Source organism: Sceloporus undulatus, chromosome 1 (genome assembly GCF_019175285.1).
Source record: "Sceloporus undulatus isolate JIND9_A2432 ecotype Alabama chromosome 1, SceUnd_v1.1, whole genome shotgun sequence".
Lineage (NCBI taxonomy): Eukaryota > Metazoa > Chordata > Lepidosauria > Squamata > Phrynosomatidae > Sceloporus > Sceloporus undulatus.
Genome location: NC_056522.1, coordinates 164,158,227 through 164,176,449, shown reverse-complemented (window position 1 = coordinate 164,176,449; position 18,223 = coordinate 164,158,227). Strand labels below are relative to the sequence as shown.

At 40.4% G+C, this 18,223-nt stretch overlaps 1 protein-coding gene across 2 annotated transcripts in view; it reads right to left on the bottom strand.

Annotated features, from left to right (window-relative positions):
* SPAG16 (sperm associated antigen 16) overlaps nucleotides 1-18,223 on the bottom strand; it is a 510,294-nt gene that overhangs the window by 472,568 nt on the left and 19,503 nt on the right. For both annotated transcript variants that reach the window (XM_042446654.1, XM_042446655.1), the window contains 3 exons: nucleotides 13,454-13,591; nucleotides 5,023-5,130; nucleotides 494-611 (listed from right to left, as the gene is read on the bottom strand). In XM_042446654.1, coding sequence (XP_042302588.1) covers nucleotides 494-611; nucleotides 5,023-5,130; nucleotides 13,454-13,591 — 364 coding nt within the window. The remainder of the gene's footprint in view (nucleotides 1-493; nucleotides 612-5,022; nucleotides 5,131-13,453; nucleotides 13,592-18,223) is intronic.

Below are 18,223 nucleotides of genomic sequence, written 5' to 3'. Positions count from 1 at the left end.
AAAATAAGAGATAATTTTACTTTCTCCTGCTCAGAAATTAAACATTAAGTATACAATATATAAACATGGTAAGAATCTTAAGAAGAAGAAGAAGAGGAAACAGTACTGAGCAACACAGATCTAAAACTTGCAAATTTAGGACTGGAGTGCGGCTTTGGTGTGTCTTCCGGACTCTTAGAACACATGCATCATTTAAACAGTGTACCTCCAAAGTGACCCAAAGCAGCTTTATTTTGGCTTGTCTGTATGGAGCCTTAGTCTGGATGCTCAGCAAAAGCCTGTCTGATGTGGCCTCACAGGATCAAGCAATCCCATGCCACCAGAAACACAGCTTCTTGCTTTACATCAGCATACAATCCCACCACCACAGAAAGGTAGTGACACGGTGGGCACTTAATTGAATAATGAAATTTAATTGAATAATTATGATGAAGTATCTAAAAACATCAGAGGTTTTCAAATATGTCTCAGTAGAAAGCAATTAAAGTTTTACCTGCCCAACAGCTCTATCTCGTTCCAAACTTGTAAGCACTTTTTCTCTTAGTAGAGTCTCATATTTTTCCTTCAGCTGCCTTAACATTGGTTCATAGGATGCATAATGTGCTTTTAGCCTATACACAATAAAGAAATAGGGGGAAAATTATGGATCATCATTGTGAATGCTGAATCCCTGACTTTGCCTCAAAGGAAAATGGAAATTGCATTGTATTTCCCTCAAGCAACTTTGCAGCTTCTAGTAGAGATCTATGATTAACTATAACCAATCATTTTGTTTCACTTCCTCAATAAGCAAAAAACATCCTGTGCTGGGTATCTGATTCTTCCACTCTTTAACAAAAGACAGATTTATGCTCCAAATTCCCCCTATCCCTCAGCGGGCGATACCTGATACTATAGCCAGAGTGCTGGACAAGGTTGCTTTTACAGGAATTTTCATTACTAATTTAAGGAAAGTTGTAGATAGAAGTAATTTCAGGTATAAAATGAGCATCTTATATTCACAGGAAAACTTTCCTCTGGGCTTTATTTTAAGTTGGCTGTTCTTTTTGGCTGTCCTTCTCTATAGCCACAGCCTCAGATTCCAAGAGACACAATTACCTGCAACCAGCTGTTCTGGAATCCTGAACAAAGAACTATTACTTTCTGAAGGGCTGCCAGATAGAGCTTTCTATGCCTTTAGAGGAACAGTGACCCCTTCTCACTCTCTTTCCATCTCACGATGTTAACCCTCTCCTGACCCAACCAGTTTGTACTTTTTTAATGCAGGGCAAGTAAGACTGTATAGCAGAATATTCATCACACAACTACCGTATATATTCAACTATAGGTTGAAGTCATGTATTCGTCAAGGGCAGGTTTGGGGGCCAAAATTATGGATTTGGATATTACCTATGGCTACATCAAGGGTAAAATTTGGGGACATGTAACAAAGGATCTAAAGCATGAAGCAAAGGAAAGCAATGCCATAGAACTCACAAAATTCCAGCAGGCATAACTGTTTGTGCTCAACCTAAAAGCTTGGATGGATGAGAGAGTAGAGGGGGCTGTGCTTCCAGGACAGATAAAGAGGGTGGATCTTTTTAAAAAATAAATCTTAAAGTTCAGTATTTATATTGACCTGTCAATAAGTTGACTCAGGTTTTGGAGGTCAATTTTTTGACTAAAATTTCTAAACTTACATATGAGTATATAAGGGATGCATTGGCTTAGTGGTTAAGAGGCCAATTCCGATGATAAAAGTTTGGAAGGTTGGCAGTTCAAGTTCCAAGTGCTGCCTAATGGGGTGAGCTCCTGTCACTAGCCCCATCTTCTGCCAACCTAGGTACCACTTCCGTGGGAAGGTAACAGTATTCTGTGCAGTCATGACTATAGAGTTGTTTTTTGACAATGCTGGCTCTTTGGCTTAGTAACAGAGATGAACACCACCTCTTACAGTCCATTATGACTAGACATTCATGTCAAAGTAAAACCTTTACCTTTTACCTTTATGTGAGTGTATACATAATAAGCTGCTATTATCACAGTCAATATATATATAAAAAAAAGATTAACCTTCCACTGCAAAGACAAACCTCTCCCAACTATGGAATCCTTATTACTTGACATCAAGCTCTTTCAAAGCTATCTGCTAAAACAATGTGGTTGAAGCATAAATATAATATTATACAAATGTTTAGTAATACAATTGGCCCTTCATATCCATGGGGATTCTGTTCAGGACACCCACACACCCTGCAGATGGAAAAAACAGTGGGACCTCAAGTCCTGTTGGTTTTAATGGCAGCGCACCACAGCACCGCCATTTGGTAGCATGGGACAGGGCCATTGGTGGATTCTCCTATCTGTGGGCAAGTCCACAGTTGGGGCAGGCCAACTGTATTGGAATATTACCATCAGTTTGGAGGTGGGAAGTCAGTAATGTTGTTATTGTTTGTCATTGTTTGGTTGTTTAGTCAGGTTTGTAATTTTGGAGTTTGTATCAGTAGATCTATAAAAAGTATATAGGCTGTTTATAGTTAATAAAAAAAGTTGTGTGTGTGTTTTTTTTAAAAGCTATCTGCTAAAACCATGTTTTCTTTGTTTAGTTCCAATAATCAAGTTACACTTAATGACCTACATCCATGGTCCAACATTAATTTCAGTTTCTTCCTTGTAGATTAATAGTATGTCACTAACACAGACAATGGGGAGGTGTGCCTGGTCAGTCATAAGGCAGATCACGGAATAGGGACTTTGCCTGTGCTGGATGGGGTTACACTCCCCCCCAAAATCTCAGGCTCACAGCTTGGGTGTTCTCCTGGATCGATTCTGAGCCTGGATGCCCAGATTTCAGCAGTGGCCAGGAGTGCAATTGCACTGTTAAAACTAGTGCACCAGCTGTACCCATTTCTTGAGACAAATCTGGCTATGTTGACACATGTGTTTATTACATCCTGTTTGGACTACTGTAAACCTCTCTATGTAGGGCTGTCTTTGGAATATGTTCAGAAACTTCAGGATGCTGTGACCAGAGTGCTGATGGGAGCCAGTTATAGGGAGCATATAACTCCCTTGTTGAAACAGCTTCATTGGCTACCAGTTTATTTCCAGACACAATTCAAATGCTGGTTATGACCTATAAAGCCCTATAGGGCTTATATCTCCCCATACAAACATGCCAAAGCACTAAGATCTTCGGGGGGAGACTTTGTTTTGGTGCTGCCACCATCCCAGGCTCGCTTGGTGAGGACAAGAGAGAGAGCCTTATCAGTGGCTGCTCCCACCCTTTGGAACTCCCTTCCACGAGAGGCTAGACTCCTTGCTTGCCTTTCGTCATCAAGCTAAGACTTCCTTATTTAAGCAGGCGTTTAATATATAATCATGCCAGTATGGCTTTTATATGGAGTATGTATGTTTTAGTCATGCCTTTTAACTTTTGTATATTTTACTATAATTTCATAATGTTTTTACATTGTTTTAACTGTTTAAAAATTTATTGTAACATTTTTAAAAATATTTTTATCTGTGAGATGCCTTGGGTCCCTCCTGGCAAAAAGGCAGCATACAAATGGAATAAAATAAATAAATAAACACCACAGGGCAGTGAAAACACGACTGTGATATCTGGAAGAAGGATTGTGGCATTGGAGATTTCACATAGGCAGATGAAGGGAAGACATGGGCAGATGAGGTGATTAAAACATCTAGAAGAGTCCCCTGGCGTCCTTTCCCTTCTAGCAGGTTTTGAGATGTCCTGTCAACCTGACCTTCAAAGGTTCTGTTTAGCACCACAATATGATCCCTATAAATCCATAGTATCATTCTGGAGACCCAACACAGATGTATTATAAACACTTAGGTAGACAAACTGAGTGGGGTTGATCTTTCTCACCTTTGTCCAGCTCTCATACCAGTTTAGGCTACAGCAGTAAGTTTTAAGATCATGGTCAGGGATAAAGGGTTGACATCATCTACAGAGATTGCATCTTTCTGTACAGAAGACCTTCTCAACTGATCACTGGCCTCAAGTATTCACAGCCTGTGACAGTTTCCAGTTCACATGACTGGCATTTTGGTGGACCTTTGATATCAGTGTGGAAAACCCTAGCACTCAATTTGTTGTCTTTCTGCCAACAGGCAAAGCCCCTTGTATTCAGGCATACCTTTGGCAGCTAACCTCATCTGTTCCAGAAAGAATATTTAACTGTGTGCTACTGCATTTTATTTTGCTGTGACTTTTTAAAGTTATAGTTTTAATGCTTTTTAATCATTTATGTTCTAATTTTATGGGGGTTTTCCACAGTGCTGCCCAAAACTTTCATTTTTCTCACTGGAAATATTGGAGGAAAAACACCAGCAGCAGGTGTGGAGTCGAAGGCTTTCATGGCCGGCATCCATAGTTTTTTGTGGGGTTTTCGGGCTATGTGGCCATGTTCTAGAAGAGTTTCTTCCTGCTGTTTCGCCAGCATCTGTGGCTAGCATCTTTTTTCTTCCCCTGGTTTCTTCTGAGGTCTTCTAATCTCTAGGTATATCTTAAAAATTGGGAGGGAGGAGCATTCATCATATCAGTGAACAGGGCTGACACAAAAAGATGACAGACCAACAGAGGTCTGATAGAGGAACAAGAGCAGAGTTGGGAGAAATGTAGTGTAGTGTCCCACATAGCGAGGTAAAATGTGTTTGCCCCGTAACAGCTGAGATTCTCGGATATAAGATAATGTCATCAACCAGTGGTATTGGTGCAATTTGTTATGCACAGAAATGGCTGGTTTGCCACAATGAAGACAGGATATTGCCACCATTACAAAATGGGTCTGGCACAAGCGTAATGTTTAATATGCCATAGTAAAGGTAGCACATTGAGAGTTTGGTGGGTGGGTGATGATCAGAAAAATAGGGGAAGAATGGAGTATCCTGAAAGAAAGCATGACTGTCATACTGTTCAGTAACAATCCATACTCATCTTAGTTATATGCATAATTCTTGAGTAATGGTTTTCTCTGAAAACCATGTAGCATTAGGACCATATTTGTAACTGCTCACCTTTTAATGTCATTAATGAGCCTGTTCTTTTCCTGGACCACTCGCTTGTGGTGCATTCGATGGAAGTCACGCTCTTTCTGCACTTTTACTAATGCTTCCTTAGCTTGGCTGCATGAAATAAAAAGTAGTTATAGCTCCTTCGATTAATTTGTGATCTTCTTTGAGGGAAAGGGGCATCTAGAATGAGGATTTACAGTACAGTGGATCCTTGTTATACACTGGGGTTTGGTTCCAAGATCCCCCATGTATAACAAAATCTGTGTATGCTCAAGTCCCATTAAGTATAATGACATAGCAAAATGGTGTCCCTTATAAAAATGGAACATCAAGGTAAATTTATACTTTTTTGGAACATTTTCAAACCGTGTATGCTTAAATCCGTGTATTAAAAATCCGTGTATAAGAAGGTCCGGCTGTACCAGGCAAAGCAGGCAAAATTCAACTGAAAACTGAACCAAGGGAGGGTTGAACTTCTCATTTCCTACCTTCAAGATAGAGACAGGATCCATGTAAGGCTCTCCATTTCTGTTTTAACAGACATAATGTTTTTGTGTAAAAGTCAACAAAAGCAGTAAGAGGGGGGAGCTAGGATTCCAGATGAACAGACAACCCTCTCTGCTGCCTCCCTTCAAATGACAGATTTTCCCATATCTTCCTGGCCTACTCCTTTCTTATCCCCCAGCTTTGTAGGAAAGGCTGAAAAGACTGACTTGGTTTGCCTAAGCACACCAGCTTTCTAAAATACAGTTGCCCCTTGGAACTCACAGGGATCCATTCTGGACCCTCCCTCCCACAGGTTCCAAAATCCATGCATATTCAAACCTCATAGGCCTGAATGGGGTACATGGTGTGGGGTGCGCACCATTTGTGTGCGCACCATTGGTGTTAATGGCAGTGATCTCTTCGTGGATTTTCAAATCCACAGACTTGAAGGGGCGACTGAAATCTCATTCCTCTTGGACTGAAAAAGAAAAACTTGCAAACAACAAACAAAGAGGATACTGGTGGCAGAAAGGGTAATCTAGCTCCATCAGCTAACACATCTTCAGAAGTTTTCCTTGGACAACTCAGAGTTGTAATCAGACAAGTTGTTGTTGTTGTTGTTAACAGCCCTTGAGTTGACCTTGGCTTTTGGTGACCCTGTGAATGAGACATCTCCAAGACCACCTGTCCAATTGCTCTGCTCAGGTCCTGCCAGTTCAGACCCATGGCCTCCTTGACTGAGTCTAACTATTTGGCATCTGGTCTTCCTCTTTCTACTGGCTCTACCTTTCCTAGCATCATTGCCTTTTCCAATTATTCAGGCCTTCTCGTGATATAGCCAAAGTAAGGCAGCCTCAATTTAGTCACCCTGGCTTTCAGGGAGAGTTTGGGCTTGATCTGTTCTAGAGCCCATTTGTTTGTCATCATAGTTATCCATGGTATCGTCAGCACTCTTCTCCAGCACCACACCTCAAATGAGCTAATTTCTTCCTCTCAGCTTTCTTCACTGTCTAGCTCTCACATCCATACAGTATTGTGTTGTCTGCATATCTTAAGTTGTTAATTTTCCTTCCTTCAGTTTTCACTCCTCCTGCTTCTATCCCTGTTCTGCATACAGTATTTTCTGCCTACAGGCTGAATAAATAGTGTGAGAGATATGCATCCTTGCCTGACCTTTTTGCCGACCGGGAACTGTTCTGTTTCTCCATATTCAGCTCTGATGACAGCCTATTGTCCTGAGTACAGATTACACATCAGAATGATCGAATATAGTAGCATTCCTATTTGAGAGAATCCCATAGCTTCCCATGATCTATGCAGTTAAAGGCTTTACTGTAGTCAATAAAGCACTTGTAGATTTTCTTTCAGAATTCCCTGGTGTGCTCCATTAGCCATCATTGTATATTTGCAATGTGATCCCTAGTGCCTCTTCCATTTCTGACTCCTGCTTGCACCTCCAGGATTTTTCACTCCATATACTGTATTGTAGGAGTCTTTGCTGCAAAACTTTGAGAATGACTGCTTGCATGGGAAATTAGTGCAATGGTCCTGTAGTTACTGCAGTCTTTTGTTTCTCCTTTTTGGTGGATGAGAATGTATACTAATTACTTCCAATCTGTGGAACACTGCTTTGTTCTCCATATTTCTTGGCAGATTTTAGTTAGAACTGGATTCTGTCTCTGTGGATTGTAGTACTTCTATTGGTATGTCATCGGTTCCTGGTGTTTTATTCTTCCTAGTTGCTTTGAGTGTGGCTTTCATTTCACTTTCCAAGATTTGTGGTTCACCTAGAATCATAGAAGCATAGAATCGTAGAGTTGGAAGAGACCACTAGGGCCATCCAGTCCAATGTTCAGGTGGAATCTCTTTTCCTGTAGCTTGCATCCATTGTTCCGGGTCCTGTTTTCTGGAGCAGCAGAAAACAAGCTTGCTCCCTCTTCAACATGACATCCCTTCAAATATTTAAACCTTGGTAAGTTTATTCTACCTGTGTATCATTCATCCTTTCACATTTCTTTAATTCCTCTGTATAGTGTCACCACTGGGTTTTTTTATTATTTCATCATAGTAATGTATTCCTCTTCTGATCATAACATCCCCACCCACCCCCACCTTTTCCTTCTTGTTCCTCCTTTTTTGTTGTCATCTTCTATTTCTCTGCATTGATTGTTCCAATAATTCTCTTTATCCTAATTGTTGGACAGCAGCATTCATGGTTATGGTTGTGCTCCTGTTTCCCTTTTCTTTTGCTTCTCATTTTTCTTTAACAACTTGAAGTATTTTCATCTGTTATCCATTGTTTTTTTCCCTTCTTTTTGACCACAGATATCATCTTTCTGCATTATTCTTTGACTATGGCCCTGATGTCTGCCCATAGTTCTTCTGGTTTCCAGTCAATTAGGCTCAACAGTACAAATCTGTTTCTCACACTTTCTTTAAATCCTGTTGGAATGTTATTCAGATTTTGTATTTTTCTTCAGTTTTATTCTAAATCTGGCTATTAGTAGTTTGTGGTCTGTGCTCCAGTCTACATCTGATCTTGTTTTTAGCACAAGAATGGAGCTTCTTCACCTTCTGTTACCTATTTTGTAATCTGTTTGGTTTTTGTGTTGATCATTCAGTGATGTCCATGTGTACAATCTTTCCAGTTATATGAAGAAGGTATTTGCAATGAATAGATTGTTGGCCTCACAAAACTCTATCTGTCACTCTCATCTCCTGCTTTGTTTCTTGAACTCAAGTCTCCCTGCTGTCTTTGATTCTGTTCTGCTTCCTACTTTGCATTCCAGTTGCCTATGATTGCCAAGCAGTCCTGTTTTGGTATGTTGTCAATTTCTTACTTAAATATATTCTCTCTTTTTTATTCTCTCTAAGTTTGTGGTTGGTGCATATACCTGGATATCGGTGATATTTATTGGCTTTTCCTGAAGCTTTATTGAAGTGATTCGGTCAGACTTTACATTATATCCTTTGACTGATTTTGCTACATCTTTCCTCACTATTAATGCTATTCCATTCTTTCTTCTCTTTTCATTTCCTGAGTAGAACACTGTGTAGTTATCCAACTCAAAATGTTCCACTCCTGTCCATTTTAGCTCACTTATTCCTAATATTGCTATGTTTATACATTGCATTTCCTTTTTTATTTTGTCTAATTTCTCTTGACTCATGCTTCTCACATTCCATATACCTATAACATGTGTACCACAGCTTTGGACCTTCTTTCCATTCTTGAATGTGTATCCTGTGTAATTTGCTATCCTATTTTGTTCTCTTGTGCCCTTGACCACATCTCTATTTGTATTTGCCTTCTGTTCTGCCCTTCTACCTCTCTGTTTGTGTGCAGTCCTTGTCTCTTGTTCTGTTTTGAATTGTCTCATCCTGGGGTTTTGTTGGTGAGAGGTTATCACAAGTAGGTTCACCTTTGCTTCCCTCAGTGCAGTGCTAGCATGCGTAAGCTATGGTGTCACTGCTGTCATGTTTGAAAGATCCTCCATCAGTGTCACCTACCACTACTGCTGCTGGCCAGTAGTTGTTTTCATTCATTCCAGGTTCACTTCAGCCCTCCTCATTTCCTTGCCTTCCATGTCTCCTCCCCTCAGGTTCATCTTCTTCGTTGCCTGATTCCCTTAGGCTTTCTAGGCCACATTGGTCTCTGGTGATGACAGTGGCAAGGATCCCGACGGTCTCCCTCTCCTGTTGCTGCCCACCTTCTTCAGGCTCTCTGCACTATGGGTGGTGGGGGCAACAAATATCCAGTTGCTCCCCTGTCTTTTCACTGCCCACTTCTCTCAGGCCTTCTGGCTGCGGTAGCCTCTGGCCCTCTGGCTGCAGTGGTCTACAGCAACAGGGATGACGAGGATCCAGGCAGGCTCCTTCTTGGTCCTCTGGCCACAAGGGTCTCTGCCCCTCTGGCTGTGGTGGCCTCCAGGGGCAGCAAAGATACAGCTGCCTCCTTCTCAGCCCTCTGGTCTCTGGCTTTAGGAGCTGCTATTCTCCCTCACTGCAGAACGGAAGGAGTGTTCTAATGAGAAGTAGCAGGACTTAGATGCCCCACGCCACCGTCACAGCTATCTCTGCTCCTTCCACTTCCTTCTCTCCACAGCAGGACCAGCTTTCTCATGCTCAGGCATGCTTACTCCATTATAATAATATAATTAGTCCAGGCAATGTAGGTGATATGGAAACTTCTGGAAATTGACCTGCTGTTTCAAATCAACTCTTCCACAAAGGTTCAGAATCCAAAAAGGGCACTTCAATGGGATTACCAGAGTGGGAGGGTAAACAAGTTCATCACTCATCTGCTTGTTCAGAGAGGGAGGCAATAGCTACCACCTAGCCTTAAGGGAGGAACAGTGAGTGACTAATCTGGAACTCTTTTTCAGACAGATTCATGTGCCGTTCCCTATTCAAGCCTTCCAATATACAACAGTGGACATGTGGAGAAAAATAGAGACCATGATAGCAGAAGGAACCTAACCAAGTTCATGCAGTCAGGAACAGAGCTACTGTAGCTTTCGTTGGGCATCTAAGCTTTCAAGTTCCTGAGAATTCCTAATTATGCTAAATAGTACAAAAACTGGAGGCTCTGGGAAATAACAGAGAAGACTAAAATTTCAGGCAGATATTGTGTCCATGAGGTTTGCAATTAAACTCAGTTCCCAAGAGACTTCAGACAGCATGGAGCAGAACTACACAGAAATGTGACAATCTATATATAAAAGTAGAATAACATCCAAAATCTACAAAACCTCTATTGGCCTAACGAAAATGCACAAAATTCATGATGCAAGCTTTCAAAGCTCTACCGTCTTCTTTATTAGGCAAAGATGTTAAAAATAATACAGAAGAAAGACAAATATGACAAGAAGAATTATGGCAGCAATTTACATCTCTACTGGAAAGTAAACATTAGCATAATCTGCATACAGTATCTGATTGCTGAAGCCATGTCCCTGAGGAAACCCAAGTGTGAGACAGGAAAATCTATTAACCATAGGTTAAAATCTATTAATCAAATCTTGTCATGGAAAATCCATCATGATTTATCAATAATAATAACAATGCAAATGTTGAATTTTGTGCTCTGCCTTTTAGAAATCAATTCTGCTTCTGTGTTTTGTCAGCCAAACAAAACAAAGATAAGGAAAAGTGGTATATGAGGTCGAACAGAGTAGCTGCTCTATATGTGAATATTTATTTATTTTAAATAGAGTATTTCTGTATCACTTTCCAGTCCACAAGGGCTCCCAAGGCAAACAAGAATGATTCCAACTAGCTACATCCTACAGCTAGGTAGATATAGTAACAAAGGCAATATCTTATATGAGTAGCAGGAAACCTGGACATGAAGCCTAACTTGGCATTTTTGTTTTCCCATCAGCTGTGACCAGATAATCATGTCTGCAACAGCTATAAAAGCTGTCAGACCACACAGGTCAAGGACCAGTCCACTAGACTGAGCAGAAAATACTGTCTTTTAAATGGAATGCAGCCTACAAAATGGTGAAAACACTTGAAATTTGTTATTACTCTGACAGAGATGCTATTTCACAGATAGAAGTGTGCTCTGAAACAACCCCCTCTTCTTGCCTTCTGAGCTTTAAGGATCATTGAACAAGGGGAAAACATCTCTCCACCCCAACCATCTCCATTGCTGCTTCTCCCTTGCTAGCAGCAGGGAACCACCATCTTGGAAGCAAGACCACTGGCTGTTAGTAGAGACTTCTGCCCTTCAAAAAGCCTCAGTTTCTTTTTCATTCATTGTACTTCTTCACCCTTGATCCCAAACCTCAGAAGATGCCTGGGGTACCTCTGCAGTATGTTTCATGTTCAGTCGACCTACCACAGAGAAGCTCTTCTCGCAAAACAAAACAAAACACACCAAAACCAAAAAACCTTTTCATCTATTTGTCAGGAACCAGGCATCCTTCATCCTCCTAGAAGGAGTTACTATGACTCCATATTTCACCCACTTTGCCACAAAAATGAAAAACAGTACAGACATTTGTTCATTCCTGACCCCCAGCCCACTCCAACACAGTCAACAGGGAAGCTATCCAAAGCTTTGATCTAGAAAAGCAAGGCTCTGCTCCAAATCTGAAATGAAGCAAAACATCAGCTCAAAGCACAAAACAAACCACTATCTGAACCAGTTTCAGAAGCCTTTGTTTTCTGTACTTAAATATGCCTAGAAACCACTGGGCTTAGTGCAAAGCACTGCCGGCAACATAATGGATGGACAAATTAACCTCCTTATTCACACACTTTCCTATTATTCTTTGTCCTGGATTTTTAGAATACAGTATACATTGTCACTATGTTATCTGACACATATGTTGTGCTGACACTTCTATCCTTGTCCCTTGCACTGCTGTTGATTTGAGGTTGTTCAACTAAAGATTCAATAACAGTAAAACAGTTAACCCTTCTTAATGTGTGCTTACTCCTGGCTTGCTCTCAAACATCAGAAGGACAACCAAACTCCATGCAATAAAAATGCATTCCCAAAGAAATATTGCACTGAGAGCTGCTGGGCTCAGAACACAACTACTGTCTAGTGCATACATGCACACACCATAATGTTTTGGGTTGAGCCCTGGCAAGTTCATTTTCTTCCAGGAATGAACACAGAGACAGATGCAGCCATCACTTTTCAAGGCCAAAGTCATCTCTAAGGGATAGCTTACTGCTGACTCTTTTTAGCACAGTGGCTTTCCTCCCCTCATATAAAACAATAATTCATATACAACATGAATTATTTCATATTTGATAACATTTTCTAATGCATGCACACTGGAAAGCAAATGATGCTACCAATTTCCCTAATCGTATAGAGTTTACATTCTTACTTCATACGTATATTCTTATATAATTTTTAAAAGATGCAATGTGGACATCTCGCATTTCAACAATACAGAATTTAAAATACAGGAAACTTGAAATCAATACAACATACAGCAATTTGACACTTCTTATTATGATATGTTCTCTTGTACACTGTTCTCTTGTGTACTGTTCTCTGTTTTTTGGTGGGACACAAATGGTTTACAGTATCTTTGAAAATACAAGCATCTGGCTAAAATAACATTGCATCTGTATTTCTCTTCAGTACTGTTTACATGTCCACTATGGTTGGGAACACACTATTGCTCATGTGCTGGACTACAACCATAATAAAGATGAACTGAACTGAACACTATTGCTCATTTCTCCTACCTCAGTTCCTTTGCTTAGTTGATATTCCATGTGCACTCATATAGAGTAAGAAAAATATTTTGCCTACTTTTGATCCCAAAGGAAGATCCAAAGGAAGAGCAGTTATTCTGTTCATTTACAAAATTAGTTAGCAGAAAACCATTTGCATCAGAAATTATAAAATCCCGCAGAAGCATAAACTGAATTCCATTTTGCCCTTTGTTTTCTGAACCCCATTTGAGCACTACTATTTGTGGCTTGGACACACAAACTGAGATGAGTCTAGAGCAGTGATTCTTAGCCTTTGGTCCTCCAACTGTTTTGGGCTTCATCTCTCAAAATCCCTGACAATTGGCTGTTCTAGCAGAGGCTTCTGGGAGTGGAAGTCCAAAACATTTGGAGCACCAAAGGATAAGGACAACCTATCTAGAGGAGTGCGTAACAATTTGATATACCCCACATTTGTGCTCTCATCTAGTCCCTAACATGTGATTCATTATTTCCATAGATCTGTCCAGTTGGCACTTCATTATAATATATGATGTGGACACATTTCAGTCAAACATAAGCATCCCGTTGACCTCAGTTAACTGCTTGGAGTCCTTGCAGTTAAAGCTAACTATAAATTGTGTAAATGGCTAAGTCTAAGAGAGATTAACATAAGAAATTAAAAAGACTTCATTTTCTTAATTTGGCAAGATCTAGCCCCAAGTGAAAAACAGAAGACCCATTAACAACAGTAACAACATACTTGGCTGCAAATTTATAGCCCTCCATTTCCTTCCTTAAATATTTGTTTTCCCTCTCCAGCTGTTGATTGCAGGTGTATGCATCTGGAACAAATCCAATGTCTTTGGGTTCAAGCATACCTCTTTGCATCAGTTCGTACCTGAAATTAAATAAATAAAAACTGTTTCCTCCTTTTCTTCATAAAGTGAGAAGACCCACAGTGCAGCAACAAGTGTTTCCTGTGACTGTGGACCACTCTAAACAGCCACTATTAGATATCCTGATACTAAATAAAAATGCCAAACAAATAGGACCCCCACAAATTGCAATCAGCACATATCTTTCCTAGAAAATTACTGAAACATAGTTTCTACTTTTGAGAGTTTGGGGTTAGGGAAGAACACTAGTGGAAAAGGTATCACAATTAAACCAAGTTTGCAGTGCACATCTCTAATGTGGAGTAAAAAGTCACTGTTATATTAAGACCCAGTTTTGTTGGGAAGAAAGCTCATGCAATAAATATGTTCTGGCTACTTCCACACTGTATACTGAAAGATGCAGTGGATAAATTATATCTAATGAAGCAGAAATTAGCAAAAAATATATGGTGGTCTACTAGTACCCCCTGGTCCATTTGGACTGATCATCAAAAGCCTATGTTTCTAATAGTTATTGGTACTGTAAAAATGTATTAAACTAGACAATCTTTTATTCTAACCAGCCAAGTTTTTTTTACACATTCTAAAGTGAAAATACACAATCAGGATCACCAACTACAATTAAAATTATACCTTATCTATTAAAAGATCTATTATCTATTAAAAGCAAAAGTAGGGACTATTGCTTTGAAAATGTCAGACATGTCAACAGGCTAAAAAAATAAATAAAAAGTGAGACCAAGTATGAGAATGGGGGGGGGGGGTTGCAATCTGAAGAAAAAGAGGGAGGCCAAGACTAGGCTGGAGGCTATGCAGAGCAATAGGAGGTTCAGGGAGGCTTTAAGGGCAATTCATTGGAGTTGGGGAACATAATAAAAGGGATCTGTTCGTGTGTTTTGAGTGTGATGGATGATGGTGCAAGAGTTGTTTATGTATGAAGAAGTGAGGCTGAAAAGGAAAGCAAAATTAGTGACTACAATGACTAGATCTTGTGTGCAGGCAATGTTGAGTGGGGGAATTTTGTAGAGGGGGGAGATCATGGGGATTAAACCGGCTGTGTTTTGTTTTGGCATTCTATGGTCCCCATTCAATTGTCTTGTTGCCTCCTCTGTATGCTTTTTTTGTGAAATGGGTTTCCGTTGAGGGAAAAAAGACATTGGGTTCAAAGATATAGATTTGTGTTTTGAGACTCAGACAACACCTCTACCTTAAAAGGTTAAATAGTAGGAGGGATAGTTCCTCTTAATGTTACAGAACTGACAAGTGCACTTCTGCTTGCACCATGATGCTTTGCAGTTCTGACTGCAAGCACAAATTTTTAAGATATATCAAGAATTAAAGCGATTATGATTAATTTGGGCATTATCTTTAGCGTCCTACTTTCTTATTTTATGGGACATAAGCCAATATAACATAGCCTTAACTCTGGTCTTAAACCTTTCTAATCATGAAATTGTGCTCTAGGGCCCGAACAGACAGGCCAAAATAAAGCTGCTTTGGGTCAATTTGAAGGTTGGCTGTTTAAATGACACACATCTGAAAAGGCCAGAAGGTGTGGCAAAGCTGCACACTAGTCCTAAGGAGCAGAGCGTGGCTTTGGAATGGCTTCTGGCCTCTTAGGCCGCATGCAGCATTTAAACAACATACCTCCAAAGTGACCCAAAGCAGCTTTATTTTGGCCTGTCTGTTCGGGCCCTTAGGTCTGGTACAGATGGGCTCTTTGCAGCGTGCCCATGACATGCTAGGGTTGCTCAAGGGCGGGGCGTGCACAAGCCCCACAAAGCTAGCACATTATGGGTGTGCCACAGCTGTGCAGCACCATCCAGTTGGTACACACAGAGATGACATGTCAGCAGCACAGCATCCAAATGGGGCTGCACTGCTGGCATGTCATTGCACCATTGCTGGTACTTTGGCACGGCACAATTACGCCACAAAAAAGGAGCCACTTCTGCGCACTCCTTTCTTGCTGCACAGCAGTGCCATGCAATTTGGTTGCTACAACGTTGCCATGGAGCAAGGTGAGGTGCCTCCCTGGCGCCTCTTTTTGGCGCTCTGTACCGCGCCTTAGTTTCTCTCCATCTTTGTAGGCAAAACTGGATGGAAAAAGGCAGAGCGGTATTTCAAAATTCCCTTTCAGACTTTTTATGTTGTAATGTATGTCAAGCTTGGGAGACATCCTTCCCTTCCCCAGGCCTACTTGCTGACAACGCTTGGGAGACATCCTTCCCTTCCCCAGGCCTACTTGCTGACAACTGGTTACTCTCCCTTCTACACCCACAAGCACACTTTCCATATCAGAAAGGAAAAAAGTCCAGTAGTTGAGTACCAACTCTGGAGACTGATGGTGGGGGACGGAGAATGTACAAAGGGCAGCTATTAAGAGGAGAGCGAAAAAGAAAGAAAAAATCTGCAGCAATATTTGAGAGAGAGAAGACCATACTTCCTGGCCTTTTCAACACTAGTTTTCAAAACAGATGCTTGCTGGGCTTGCCACAAAAATAGCAGCAATGTTTAATTTTTCGAAAGATTCCTACAAAGGCTCTGGAACTTACAGTATATGAATTAATACCATCTGTGCTATTAGCCCTTCCATTTAAGTCTCAGGGAGGGAGAGGCTGCCACTTGCTGGGTACAAAGGTAAAGTATTCTGCATGTGTGCAGAGACATTTTGATTGTATTCTTGATGTTTAGTAGCCTAATAACAGATGTTAGCTGTGTGCGGCAACAAGTAAATAAGCCAATATGCCAGCATGTCTGAAGTTTTGAATGACATAGAACTAGTGACAACTAAAATGACTCATAGAGGATATGTTTAGGCCCAAAATAGCATAAGGCTAAACCTAGTAAAAACTACAAGAATGCAGTATTTCTGCATGCAGAAGAGCTGACAACTTTATTCAGATCTACAGGATTCTATAAGCACTGCATTTCTTACCACTATGGGGTTTGAGCCATAGATGAAAAGGCATATAGCTTCGTGACAGAAAATCATAAAGGTTCCCGAGCATTCAACATCTAGCATGTTAGATGTAATGTAGCGAGCTATTTTCTGAGCTATTGAAATTTTTCATTTTAAAAAGGCAAGGAAGGAGAGGAAAGGAAATCTAAAAATATATACTAGAAAACTTTTCTTAAAGAATTGGAAAAAGTTTTGTTTTACAGACCTATGCTGGGATTCCAGTGTTTAGATTATTCTTTCATTTAGCATATCCTTGAGACTGTTCATATGAACTCTGGAATACTATCCATTACATGTCTTTGTGTCTAGACCTTCGCATACATACATAAGCACACACACACAACTTTCTACACAGAATGAATTATGTAACTTTGCACAAACTAAAACCTAATCTAGATAAGACATAAATATTGTGGTTTGGGAAATGGCTCTAGATGGGATGGCACAGATATTCTAAAGGGCTAAGGATCTAGTTGGGGATGCATCTGGACTCCGCACTATATAATAAGGGATGGTTGTCAATGGTGCTTTTGAAGGCATGACCAACACATCCCATTGATTCCAGTGTGGTACAAACATGCAACTTCACCTGGATCCAAGCTTATAAAAGGAAAACTAAACCCTGCTCGGACCTCTCGGATTTCTCTCTTCATGTATGGTTGGAGTCTATATTTTACATTGGACCCTTGTTATACGCTGGGGTTTGGTTCTAAGATCCTCCATGGATAACCAAATCTAAGTCCCATTGGATGCTCAAGTCCCATTAAATATAATGACATAGCAAAATGGTGTCCCATATTAAAAAAATGGAAAATCAAGGTTTGATATTTGAAATTTATACTTTTTTTGGGGAACATTTTCGAACTGTGGATGCTTGAATCCGTGTATAAGAAATCCATGTATAAGAAGGGCCAACTGTAGAATTTTGAGCACAATTTTGCTTGGATGGGATATTAATGATATTTATTTATTTATTTATTTATTTATTTATTTATTTATTTATTTCCAATATTTATATCCCACCTTTCTCTCACAGTGCTATGGTTCTATAGTTGCTGCAATCTTTTGTCTCTCCTTTTTTGTGGATGGGGATGTATAATGATCATTTCCAGCATCAGATGACATATATCACATTAGAGGAAGAGCAAGTAAATGTACCTCTAGTGACTGATGTTATTGGCCCACCCTAATATTGCTCCCAGAGCATCTGGGTCTGTGGCATGATCTTGTTCTTGTATTACCATGCATGCCATGCATCCTGTTATGAGTGGGCAAGCTATCTGCAGATTGGAGTACCCAGAGCTTGCAATGTTCCATATTATTCAGTGGAGGGTGTGTGCTCATGAACATGTTGACACAGATATGTGCACATTACTGCCCACTGAATAATATGGGGCTTGAACAACCTCATTTTTCCCATTTTGGGGGGGCAGACGGGAAGGGTCCACTATAGTTGTTTAAGATTTGGAGGTTGTCTGTAGGCCAATAAAGGCCTACCTCCCAGGGCTTGTGAGAGGGCTGTGTTATTTTCCAGAACTGGTTGTAGCTCATTGATGATGCATTTGAGTGGTATCCACTGGGGACTATAGGTGACCATTCGGGAGTGTTCTGCCATTCTGTGGTTTGTTTTATAGTAAGTGGTGCTTGGGTATTAATCTTTCCTTGTCAATTT